At 33.9% G+C, this 13,859-nt stretch overlaps 1 protein-coding gene across 2 annotated transcripts in view; it reads right to left on the bottom strand.

Annotated features, from left to right (window-relative positions):
• Positions 1-7,320, bottom strand: part of LOC128985346 (NEDD8 ultimate buster 1-like) — a 58,492-nt gene extending 51,172 nt beyond the window's left edge. Inside the window, exons 1-2 of one of the 2 annotated variants that reach the window (XM_054404763.1) lie at positions 6,854-7,320; positions 5,284-5,537 (exon numbers count right to left, since the gene is read on the bottom strand). In XM_054404763.1, the coding sequence (XP_054260738.1) occupies positions 5,284-5,537; positions 6,854-6,991 (392 nt within the window). In that variant the 5' untranslated portion in view covers positions 6,992-7,320. The remainder of the gene's footprint in view (positions 1-5,283; positions 5,538-6,853) is intronic. The other variant, XM_054404764.1, reaches the window with a different exon arrangement.
• Positions 7,321-13,859: the final 6,539 nt, after the last annotated feature.

Genomic DNA, 13,859 nt, shown 5'->3' with positions numbered 1-13,859 from the left:
GACGTGTTATCTATGTATTATAACGAAGACTTCCCTCAGATTCATAAACCAACAAATTTGATGTGTGTTTGAAAATGGGTCATTGAACCGAAATTAGTCACCCTTGGCTATATTAAATTCTAAAGACAGACAAAAAGGTAAATAAACCTATCATTACTTTGAATTTTTAACAATTGAGATAATAAACCTATATTTTTTAAATCATAGTTATTTAAATTAAAATTATATACATATAGGCATTTTACTTCAATACAATACCAAACAGTACTTATCCATGGCAAAACAGTTTGTTGATTCTTACATTTTCCAGCTTTCAACATTTTTTTTTGGTTTTTCAAGAAAAACACTAACCATCAAATCTAAATGGATTCTCGCATGTTTAAATCTGAGCGCATACAGTAGACTCCCTCTAGTTCGGCCAGCGAATTTTCTGGCCGGTCTCAGGAAGATGAGTCATATTGTCACGGGCGGATGACCTTCAACAGGATTCAACTTGAATGTTTAGTTTCCGGCCTTAGAAGTCAACAGTTCATGTGTAGGTGCTTCTATCCCCGATCGGTTGCACTTTACCCACAGTAAAAAGTTGTATTAAACAGTGAGTTTGGATCTATGATATCATATGGGTGGACGGATGCTTCTAGGTATCAAATAAGGCGACTCTCAAACCGATTATGATTTTCATAACCAGTGTTAACCCAAAACGATATGTGTATGTTTTTTTACTGAACAAGTGAACAGTATTAGATCGTTATTAACCCTCCGAGTGTCATGCGTCGCTGCAGCGACGCGTAACGCACTTTGTATAGTGTCGTGCGTCGCTGCAGCGACTCGCGAACACTGTTTACGGCGAAGGCTCTATGACTAACTGAATCGGACTGTACTGGATTGAGTTAGGTATCGTTCTGTCCGTAATATTCTAAGCTTTCTCCAGAGGTCTGTCTCTAAGCACTATTCATTTTAGTTCCGAAAATATTGTGGCAGACAGCTGACTGAGCTGACGTGCGTGTATTTGTAAACAGCTAGGTTACCCTCGGACCGATGTCTGATGTGTTTTATTACGTTTATCATTGTTTTAGTGTTAAAAATCAAAAGTAGTGATATACGTGGTGCATTATAAGAAGATTTAAGTGGTTTTGAAGTGCTGGTTGATGATCCTGAAGAAGTAGGTAGTGATATTGATGTAAATTATCAGCCAGATTCCTAGCTATGGTTGGGCTATGCATTCTTAGCTAAACGCTATGTACTGAAATCTGTTTTTTGCCCATAACTTTTTTATTTGCAAATCTACTTCCTTGTATTATTATAGATTTGTAATCCTCATAAAATTTAGAACAAAGTGGCTATTTTCAAATATTTATAGGCCTATAATTTATACAATTTCATTGAGCGCAAACTTATTTTTTTTTGAAAATTTTCAAAATTATACATTTTTTTACCTAAAAAAATTTTTTTTTTTTAAATCTTCCTTATGTTTTATATATAATATTGAAGCCCAAGATTTTCCAAACGAAATGGTATATAGAACAGTATAATTAACATTGTTTTTAAGCTTCTCAGATCAGTTTTAATAAAACCTTGCAAATGAGCAAAAAATAGGCTGACATTAAGGCCAAAACACGTGACACTCGGAGGGTTAAAGGTTAACGTTGTGTTCTGTATGCGGGTTTACTACAAAAAACTAGGCCTAACTTAATTTATAAAATAAGGGAAAATCTGATTTTTCTAAAAAAAAAAGTCGGTTCTGATTAAAGATAGTCTTTTATAGTCCTTGTAATTCTAAACAAAATAGTGCAATCCCCCTTGTTGTAAAAATTACTGTGCAAATTTTGAGATTTTTCCCTATAAAATATCATAGTTACCGGTACTCCCATCACTTACCCATGATAAAGGTTGTTGACAAGTGAATTGAAAAAACTAAATGTCAGATTGCTACTAGGCCTACCGTTTATTTTGTTTTGAGGGGGTTTTATGGGATGAAATGCGTTTTCCCATTATTGACTCTAAAAATAAGAAACTTTGCAATTTCTCTCCAAACTAATTTGTAGTCTTGCCATGGGCTCCCCTCTCTCAGGGATCCTGTCAGAAATTTATTTAAACAGTATAGAAAATGAACTTATCTTTTCAGACAAAAACAAACATGTAAATAGAATACTGAATTACTTTAGATATGTAGATGACACTTTTGTAATATTTGATGGCAGCAACCGGCAACTTGATTTACTCCACCAATATTTAAATTCCATGTCACCGAATCTTAAGTTTACTGTGGAAAAGGAAGTAGACAACAAAATAAATTTTCTGGACCTCACTGTTGAGAAACATAACAATAAATTTGTATATAGTATTTACCGTAAACCCACAACATCAGACCAGACCATTCATAGCACATCTTATCACCCATATTCACAAAAACTGGCCGCATACAACTCGATGATCTACAGACTTCTAAATGTCCCACTAAGTCCAGAAAATTACACAAAAGAACTGAATGTAATCAAGCACATTGAAGTGGCCAATGGATACAAATCCGATATGGTGGACAAAATCATTATAAAGAAAAAGAACAATACATGTCACCAGCCAACAAATAATGATAATAACAGAATAAAATATTGCTGTGTCGAGTATAACCACCAAATAAACAACTACCTGAAAAAAGATCTGAGTAAACATGGTGTCAAACTGGCTTTTAAAACTTCCAATCGGCTACGAAACGTATCTAAAGGTAAACACCCGCAAGGTGATAAGTATGAGAAGACAGGTGTATACCGTATAAAATGCGCCGATTGCCCGAGCACCTATGTAGGACAAAGCGGGAGGCCTTTTAAAACCAGGTATAAAGAACACCGACCAGCCCCTAAATTAAAAATGCAGAAATCTAAATTCGCTCAACACATCATCGACAACGAACATGATATGCTAGATATAAATGATGGTCTTGACATCCTTCATTACTGTGGGAAAGGAAATTTATTAAACACTCTGGAAGAATTTGAAATATATAAAGACATAAAAACCAAGGACAGCACACAAATTTTGAATGAAAAACTCAACTATGAATCTCATTATATTTTCAATACTCTCCTCCGTCACTACAATAGACCAATATCAGCTGTTGATAACGCAGACGACAGCCCGGAGTCAAGTCACATCACAACATAATGTTCAGTCTGCTTCCTGCCATGTCCACGGCAGTGTGTGTAATTGTTAGGCCTATCATTTTCGTTTTAATGTTTTGTAAAATGTGTGTTTTATTTATTTATTCTGACGACACATCAAGTGGATCCTTTTGTTTGCCTGACGATGGCGGAGATCAGTAAATAACCGCCGAAACATATGTAGCAACTTCGACACTACATGTTAAGGATTGTCTGACGAGGTATGTTTTAACCATTATATGTCATATTACGCAATCCTGGGGCTATGAAAATGAATTTTAGAAAGTTTAGTAACACATTGATTTGATATTGTTTTCATGATTGTGGGGGTTGTCTTTTATGATACTGTAACCAGATGTTTTGCATTAAGCCTAAACAAATTACAAAATTAATAAACTTAGCAGTAAATGTAGGCTAGTAATAATGTCTGGATCTTACGTCATCAAAGATTGGAACGGGTTATTACCGATGTTGTAATAACCTGATGTTGTAAGTTGTATCCTAGGCTTAAACTACAAGAGCTGCTATACAATTAGGCTAAATGAAAACATTTAACTATACACAAAAACAATAAAGCTAATAAAATAATAATAGCCCAATTAAAAAAAAATCTGAATGAGTATATTTTTTAGGCTCTATCTAAGTAGTATATTTAATTGCAATTCATGCAAAAAAAAAAAAAAAACTTCAATGTAATAAAAGCACGCTTCAGACGACTGTTGTTTCCTATGTACGTATTCACTACAGCAGGCTGAGACGGACAGGGTTGCCAGTCGAGCCATTAGGCCTATTATCCGTCCTCTCCAGAGCAAAACATTTATGAATTGACAGGAAAAGTACAGTGTTGATCTAAACAGCAAACTTAAGTATATGACAGTGGTAATCCTGATGAAATGGTTAAATAAACAAACAGTACTGCATATGATTCTGATTATTTAATTTTGCAATTTTCCTGTCAATTTTTGCTGGTATAATACCCCTTACAAGAAAACAAACTTAAAGTGGATGAAGTGGGCAAGTAAAGCACAAAGAGTTATGGATGAAGGGTGTAAGTGAAGCTTTACGTGGATAAAGAGGGCAAGTGAAGCACACTGAGAGTATGGATGTAGGGTGTAAGTGAAACTTAAAGTGGATGAAGGGGGCAAGTGAAGCACTTACCACCTTTATACGCTCCATTTGCGCGCATTTCCTGTACTTAACCCCTAAGTTAAAAAATAACTCAGCTGTTATTATACTTAGGACTATGGGAGTCAGTGTACTAAATAGAACATCACTTACGTACCCTTCATCCATACATTTAACTCAATTTTTACAAAATTGTTACTTGACCCCTTCATCCCTGAACCCTTCAATTAACTCTGCTGCATTTCTTGAGCAATGAAAGAGCTGATTTGAAAACCATGGAAACATAGGAAAGTCATAGAAGACCACCAAGTAGAAGAAATATAAAAATAATAGTTTTTTTTTTAATAATTTATAATCTTTACTAAGGACAACCTAATGCGGCTATGAGTAAGAAACATTTGTAGAAAATACTAAAAAACAAGATCAGCTTTTGAATAATAAGATAGGTAGGTATTTACAACATTACAAGACATATTGATTAAATATTGAAGTGTTATGTACATTGTGAGTATTTCCATAATCTTTGACTAGACTCTTTTAAAGTCATCGGAAATTAGGCCTATGACTGTTATTCATTCTAAAATAACGCCTAGGTAATACTTAGCAATTACCGTACTCGAATTGGAGCAACAGGTACACTAGTTTTAACTTAACTTATTTAAAAAGGGAATCAATGCGACATTTTTAATAAAATGTTTTAGTGAAAATTAAATCAACAGGCAAATGGAAATTTGCTTAGTCTATAAGTTAGGGTTGTTTAAGTGGGGGTATTTATATTGGAATAGGCCTACCTTAAATTTCAAATTATTATTGACTACTATGACAAGACTAGGCTAATCGTCGCATGGGGGTTGGAACCGTCTAGAATTGTAGTCAGTGAATTAAACAAGGCATTTTTTTTTATGATTTGAGCTGCTACTGGAGTTTGTTGGATAACTTACCATATTCCTCAGACAGCCTTTGTAGTTGAAATAAAATTTAAATAAATATGTCTGCCTACCTTTCTTGAGGCAAATGAGTTGCTGTTGCCACTTCTTGAATTAGAGCGTCAGTGTTTACTGTCAACAAGATGTCCACTGACAGAGTTGTCGATACATCACTGGATACTTTCACCCTGAGATTTGCAATTCCAGATTCTTTGAAGATTTGATTCGATTTAAGGCGGTCAAGAGCATGATTTTGAAGTTCCATCAGTGTAGGTAAACACTGACCTTCATCTATGTTTAATTTTTCGCTGATTCTTTTACTTAGGACCTGGAATATATATAACTACAGTCTTAAACATCTGTTTTAATGAGTAGGCTGATAACATACTAAGTTAAATCAACAAGAAAATCATGTAAACACAAAACGCTAGGCTAGGTACCGTAGCTATTACAAAATGTTACTTGCTTAACCTGCCATTAAGCTTACTGTGTAACTCTTAGCGCATTTTCTTATATAGGAAAGCAGTTAATTCCTTAATGTACTTTTTTGTTCAGGCTTCGTACAAGTATCTAGGCTACACTATCTATTTAAACAGCCTAGTTATAACTTAAGAATGCATATTTTTCATTACCGGTGGCATGAATTAGTGAACCAAAGCATAAATAAGTTATATTAACTACCAGTACCCAAACAAAGAGCTCTTACAGAGAGTAGCCTAAATAAAAATATGGTTGTAAGTTAGTTTTTTAAAATCAAGCTAATCTGTGATATAATATTAGGATACTTTTACTGTCATCAAAACTGTGGGTACACTTCCATATCTGTTGGCACATAAAACCAAATGAAAATATCGGTCGATAGGCTATAATCGATTATTCGATAAACTTAATATCGTTTGGTTAACCTAACCTAACCAACCAAACGATATAGGGTCGAATTAAACAATCGAATACGGTAATCAATATTACTCATTTGGTTGTTTGTGCCAACAGATATGGAATTGAATCCAAATTTTTAAGATAGAGACTTCTAGGCTATTTGTTGACAGCGGCAAAACAGTGGCTGTGATGGTGCTGTGTTACCCCGAGAGTGCACGTTGTTCATTGAAAAACGTACAGATAGCAACACGGCCTGGATCAGTAACCAGTGGTATTGAAATGTGTCTCGAAGAGAGAAAATCCCTGAAAACGGGACAAAAAGCGTTGCCAGAAGGGATTTAATGGGAAATTTTACTACCAACCTTAACCCAAACTAGGCCCTACACCAAATTAAAGTATAGGTTCAGTACAACATGCTGACATCCCTAGTTTAGTTAATCCCCGATAAATGTGAAGGTCACAGTAGAAAAACTTGTATAACACTGCACCGTGACTCTAACTGGAGTCATACGCACGCTGCGCCAGTAAGGCATGACTCCGATCGACGTCGTCAGCAGCAAACGTATTAAGACAAGCACTTTGCTAGGCTTAAGTTATGGAGCTAGGCTCCCTATCGATTGTAACTGATGGCCTACACCTAACTTAACATAATTTGTTATGTATTGGCAATACACTTTTCTGATTTGTTTACTATCAGATCTAACCAACAAATGCCATAGCCTAAGCCTATAGAAAACAAAGTTGTAATCTCTATATTTATATTACCTGGAGGGCTTGCTTCTGGTTAATTCCAACACCATCTTTTTCATCATAAAAAGGATCTAACCATAGTTGTATTTTATCTCTATTTAATTCATCTCTAACTCGACTAAAAACATCTTCAGCTCTCAAATTAGATGACATGACCAAAATAAACTTTTCTAAGATTTAAAATTAACTTAGTTTCAATGTATGTAGGCCTTTAATCAATAATAATAATAAAATTAAAATAACACTTCAGCTGCCACTAGGTCTGTAAGGTCTTGTCCTGCCTGGTCGCACGGTCGCAGAATTTTTATTTCAGCTTCAGCTGCAGTATTTTTAATACGGTCAAAATGAGAGCATTCTATTGGCTGAGGGAACACCATTACCGCAACGATACGGCTTGTAGCATTGACTATATAACACTACAAGCCCAGAAGACTACCAAAATGAAATAAATATCATAAAGTTTATAGCTGTATCCAACGGATATAAAAGCGAAATGTTCGACAAAATGATCCAGAGACATCACACAAAACACGAGGGTACAAAACCAGGCAATGAACGGAAAAAATATGCTTCTATGGAATATGGAGTCTCACTAAATAATGTAATTAAAAATGAAATGTCCAAAAATAACATCACACTCTCCTTCAAAACATCCAACAAACTAGCCAGTATTCTCAAAGATAAGCCTCAAAATAACAAACAAACCGGAATATATAAACTGAAATGTAACGACTGTCCTAGTTTTTACATAGGCCAGACCGCAAGGTCATTTAATACCAGATTTAAGGAACATTTGCCAAAACAGTCAAGACAAAAATCAAACTCAGCATATGCCAACCATCTGATTGATTACAACCACAGCTACAGTAACATCGAACATAATTTAGAAATACTCCATAAATGCAATAAAGGGCCAATTGAGGAGTTCGAAATATACAAAGCCGTAAAACATGACCCACAAAATGTTTTGAACGACAAGCTCTCTTTCGCATCTAACATTATATTCGACACAGCAATAAACATAGTTGAAAATGGATACAAACAAAAGCGTGCACCTGATAAGAAAGATTAGGGGAGGGGCAAGTAAACAATGACACCGGCTTGCAGCGGTCAGTCTAGACTCAACTTCCGTGTCGCCCGCCGCTCCACCGATCGGTCCCATAATAGTTAATGGCCATTTTTCGTGTTGTGTTTTTTGTGTTTTAAATGTTAAAAACGGTTACCTCAATGTTTTTTTAAAAAACGACGTGTTCGCAAGAACGAAAAGACGATGACGACGTCCGCCTGAAGATGATCCCGTGAGGATCGAAACCGGTCGCCTTTCAAGGTCAAAAGGATCACTTGACAGCAGGTAATTTCACCAGTACACGTTTTGATCAGTGATTCGGAGGCTTAACTCAAACAAAATATTTTTTTAGTGATTTAATAAAACTTTTAGTGTCAGTTATTGATTTTAGATTGTTTGGTAGAAGATTAAAAAGCCTAGTTCCCATATAGATATACAGATATAGATTTTTAATTCATCTTGTTTCGGTTTTCAATTCTGTATGTTTTATTTTCAATATTTTTATAAATTTATGTTTATAAATTTAAATTTCAATCAATAAAGTGTGAATTAATGAGCTGATGCACGGCCGCCTTTAACTCCAGGCCGTGGCCTTCGAAGTGGTAACGTCGCAAGTGGTGTTGTAACAGCTGTTTTGTTTGGGAACAGCTTATGGTAGGCCTATTTGTATTTTTACGAAAATTTGGTTACTGTACTATGACAATATTGACTCCGCTTATGATATACAGATATAGATTTTTCATTCATATTGTTTCGGTTTTCAGTTCTGTATGTTTTATTCTCCTTCTATATAAATAAAATTAGAGTTTTGTCTGTACATTGCTCAGAATTATATATGTTTAGGTTATTTTTACGTTTTATACATTAAAGTAGCAGAAACGAGTCTTATCTCTATTTCTGTCTGTCTGTAACACTCAAGATGGCATTTTACGCTATCTTCTCCAGGAAAACGAGAGTAGGTACCTATCAATGTCCAAGTCATTTTAATGTATACAATGGATTGGCGAGAGTGTCTTTAGCCATTTAAATATGGCCTCACTACTTTGTAAATAAAATTACGGACTTTCAAAAATGCAGATTTGTGCGATTTATGTCAAGTTTTCATCCATTTTTTATCACACTAGCTGTGTGCCCGTTCTACGCACGATGATCTTATCGTAGTCAGTTGAAACCTTCTTATAAGAACAGCAGTTGGTTTGCATATTTTCAGATATGCTGGCAAAACTATTATCTTTGACTATTAATACAACTCCAATAGTCAATGCTATTATATAAACCTTCGAAATACAGTATCTAACAGTTCAAGCCAAAACAAATGCTTCGCAATAAAATGTCACCCGGATCGTGTTGGTCCATATGTTAAATCCAATGATCAAACTATAAATAAACGGTATCAGCATTCTGACACATACTTTCTCCCATAAGTTTGTCAAAAACTTTTATCATGTGTAAGTTGTGAGAGTAAATAACTGTATACGCAAATGAGATTTGTACAATTTTGTTCAGAATTTAAAGGATTATAACATGCTAAATTTTTATCAAAATCGTTCGGACAATTTTGGGAAAATCCGATTTTTCTGTTATTTTAAGGGGGTTTTATGGTAAAATTATATAATTTACAATAACTTTTGAACTGTAATTTTTACAGAAATGTGATATGTACCATTTTGTTCAGAATATAAAGGACTATAACATACTAAATTTTTATCAAAATCGTTCTGGCCATTTTTGGGAAAATCATATTTTTTCGTTATTTTATGGGGTTTTATGGAAAAATCCCCATTAAAATAAAAATTTCCAAAAAATTAAAAAAAAACTATCAAAACTGTACCTAAAATGCTATGTTAAATCAAAACCGGATGTTTTTCTAAAATCCTATTTTTTGTTATTTTATGGGGTTTTTATGGGAAAATAACATATTTGACCATAACTTTTGAACCGTAATTTTTACAGATATAGGATTTGTACCATTTTATTCAGAATTTAAAGGGCTACAACATACTAAATTTTTATGAAAATCGTTCGGGCCATTTTCGAGAAAATCCTTTTTTTCCGGTTTTTTATGGGTTTTTATGGGAAAATTCCCATTAAAAATCAAAATTAAAAAAAAATGAAAAAAAACGCATGGAGATACCATGGATTAGAACCTACATACCAAATTTCATCGAAATCGGACCACAGGTGTGGTCTCTAGCTCTGTACACATCCAGACACACAGACACACACACACGCACACACACACAGACAGACATCACTTCGAAAACTACTTTTTTAGGTCCAGGGGGACCCAAAACGAATATATCCACTCAAAACTCAAACTCGAAAATTTTGACGAAAACAATACTTTCTCCATATACTATGGTATAGGGGGAGAAAGTAAAAATGCTTTATTAAGGAACGCGGCAGCGTTCCGCCCCGCCAAGTCCCCCAGCGGTACACAGCTGCTGCAGTGTATATATACATGACGTGACAAAGTGGCTTTTTTACTCGTCTATAGCTCTGAAGAAACAAAAGCTATTAAAATAATTGTTCATCTACTGGATAGGGGCAATCATTCTCAACAAAATAAAATACCCCCGCCGCAGCAAACCTGCCGTCTAAGCGAATTTCCATTTGGCTGAATTGATTTTCAATAGATCTATTTAAATAACATTAGGTTTAACGAGTACCTAGGTTTGCTGCTACAAGGAAACTAATAAAGTGTGTTTTTAGTAAAATATTGATAGCTTACTATAAAATAAATAAATTTGCCAAGTTTGATCAAAATATATCCATAAACAAGCAAACAACAACATTTTACAATATTCTCCATAAGAATAACATGGGAATTTTAAATTTACCATTTTTTTAGTTTTCTCCGTAACCAATAACCGTACAAAAACACTTTGATATACTGAATTGTTTGTTTTTTTAAGCTCTTTAAGAAGGTTTATAGAAAAATTGGGAAATTTTGAGTTTTGAGGGTCAAAAGTGAGAAAAACCAATTTTTACCCCATAAAACCCCCCATAAAACCCTGTTCCCATGGTCCGATCATGCTGGATCGCGAACTCATTCAAGTTTATCCCGCTTTACACCTTCAAACCAAATTTCATCAAAATCGGATAAAAATTACTCAAGTTATCGTGTTCACGGACACATATATATATATATATATATATATATATATATATATATACATATATAAAAATTTGAACGAATGGTGTTTTTGGCCTCTGGGGACATCAAAATGAAAAAGTAAATCGGTCCCGGGCCTAAGTCTTACCATGAGACCTACGGTAATAGCTACTTCCCTATAGGGAAATTCGCTAAAAAAGAATTTAAAAAACGGTTGTGTTTGAGCAAAGAAAAACTAGTTTGAAAATTCACAAATTTTCCGTGTTCTCCTTCTTCTCCTTAAATGTTGACGGACCTACAGCCCAAACCACTGGCTCAATTTTAATGTTCTTTATGTTGTGTGAAAGCCCTTAGCGTGTAGATGTGCCTTTTGAGGGTCTCAAGTCGGTACGTTGACCCATAAACCCTTGGCAAGCCCTCAAAGTACGATTTTGGCCCATTTAAATAACATGGGATTAAAATCAAAACAAATCAAAATAAATGGTATCAGCATTCTGACACATACTTTCTCCCATAAGTTTGTCAACAACCTTTATCAAGTGTAAGCGGTGAGAGTAAATATACGGAAATGGGATTTGTACAATTTTCTTCAGAATTTAAAGGACTATAACATGCTAAATTTTATTAAAATCGTTCGGGCCATTTTTGGGAAATCCGATTGTTCTGTTATTTTATGGGGGTTTTATGGGAAAATGACATAATTTACAATAACTTTTGAACCATAATTTTTACAGAAATGGGATTTGTACCATTTTGTTCAGAATATAAAGGACTATAACATACTAAATTTTTATCAAAATCGTTCGGGCCATTTTTGGGAAAATCATATTTTTCCGTTATTTTATGGGGTTTTATGGGAAAATCCCCATTAAAAATAAAAATTTCTAAAAAAATTAAAAAAGACTATAAAAACTGTAAGGACTATAACATATAATGTTAAATCAAAGCTGGATTTTTTTCTGTAATCCTATTTTTCATTTTTTATGGGGTTTTTATGGGAAAATAACATATTTGACCATAACTTTTGAACCATAATTTTTACAGAAATGGGATTTGTACCATTTTGTTCAGAATATAAAGGACTATAACATACTAAATTTTTATCAAAATCGTTCGGGCCATTTTTGGGAAAATCATATTTTTCCGTTATTTTATGGGGTTTTATGGGAAAATCCCCATTAAAAATAAAAATTTCTAAAAAAATTAAAAAAGACTATCAAAACTGTAAGGACTATAACATATAATGTTAAATCAAAGCTGGATTTTTTTCTGTAATCCTATTTTTCATTTTTTATGGGGTTTTTATGGGAAAATAACATATTTGACCATAACTTTTGAACCATAATTTTTACAGATATGGGATTTGTACCATTTTGTTCAGAATTAAAAGGGCTACAACATACTAAATTTTTATCAAAATCGTTCGGGCCGTTTTTGAGAAAATTCGATTTTTCCAGTTTTTTATGGGTTTTTATGGGAAAATCCCCATTAAAAATCAAAACTTCAAAAAAATGAAAAAAACGCCTGGAGATACCAAGGATTAGAACCTACATACCAAATTTCATCAAAATCGGACCACAGGTGTGGTCTCTAGCTCTGTACACATCCAGACACACAGACACACAGACACACAGACACACACACACACACACACACAGACATCACTTCGAAATCCACTTTTTTGGGTCCAGGGGGACCCAAAACGAATATATCCACTCAAAACTCAAACTCGAAAATTTTGACGAAAACAATACTTTCTCCATATACTATGGTATAGGGGGAGAAAGTAATAAAAAGAAGGACCAGCTGCGATTAAATATCAATAAATTTAAATGTTAGAGAAATTTATAGGAACAGCTGATAATTATTTTAAAACTTTTATAAAGTATTTTTTCAGGTATACCGAATGATTTGAACTACTTACTATATAAAATTACTTAGAGCAGAGATATTCCCCCCGTGACGGTTCCAAGGGGGGGGGCTACAGGGGCTAAAGCCCCCCCTCCTTGGACCCTGGAAAAATAAATTTAAACGTACATTTCGTCCTTAAAACACGCAATGTCTTAAACACACATCAATGTAGATTTTATTAAACTTAATTAATAAGCGATAGCAGGAGTAGTATTAAGTTCCACATAGATCAACTTTGTGGACAATAGCACAGCAAATAAAACAATATTACGCAATTGAAAGTTAGTTAGTTGGACACAATTATATACATTAATATGGCTTTAGAAAGTCAGTAAACAGCTTTTAGGACAATATTGCCGTAGCCTACAATATGTTTTGAGATTTTATGAATGCAATCGTCATAGTTAGTATTAAAATTTCTACTTATTCATGACAAATAAAAATGGGGAAATGGGAGGTTTTGCACACAGTTCTAGACGTTAAAACTGGCTGTAGAAAGTCACCCAAGGGCTCAATTTACACTAGTCTTTAGATATACGGGTTTAATTATCAGAACACTTATGTAACACCAACGCATTGCCAGTAATGTTGGAATTCACTTCAATATTAGGTTGAATTCTATTTAAGTTGGTAAAAGCTTTAAAAACGTTAAAACAGAGGGCTATTACTTTCAACACCTTTATTTACAATTGAACTCACAACAATAAGCATTTAAATCATAATTAAATCTTAGCAATGAAATATAAAGTACAAAGAATAAAATATATTCATCTCCCCGAATTTTAAGTCAACTATAAATTGGTGCTAAGTAGGCCACCAGATGCAATCACATTTTATACATATGTTTCTATATAATTATATACTAGGATACTAGCTAAATTATTTAACTAAGTCTTTTAACATTGTATTAATAATTTTAACAGCTGTAA

Source organism: Macrosteles quadrilineatus, unplaced genomic scaffold, assembly GCF_028750875.1.
Source record: "Macrosteles quadrilineatus isolate MER2022 unplaced genomic scaffold, UCM_ALF_1.0 Scaffold_2__2_contigs__length_208266976, whole genome shotgun sequence".
NCBI lineage: Eukaryota > Metazoa > Arthropoda > Insecta > Hemiptera > Cicadellidae > Macrosteles > Macrosteles quadrilineatus.
The sequence above is the reverse complement of the archived record's forward strand: the minus strand, read 5'-3'. Positions and strand labels throughout refer to the sequence as shown.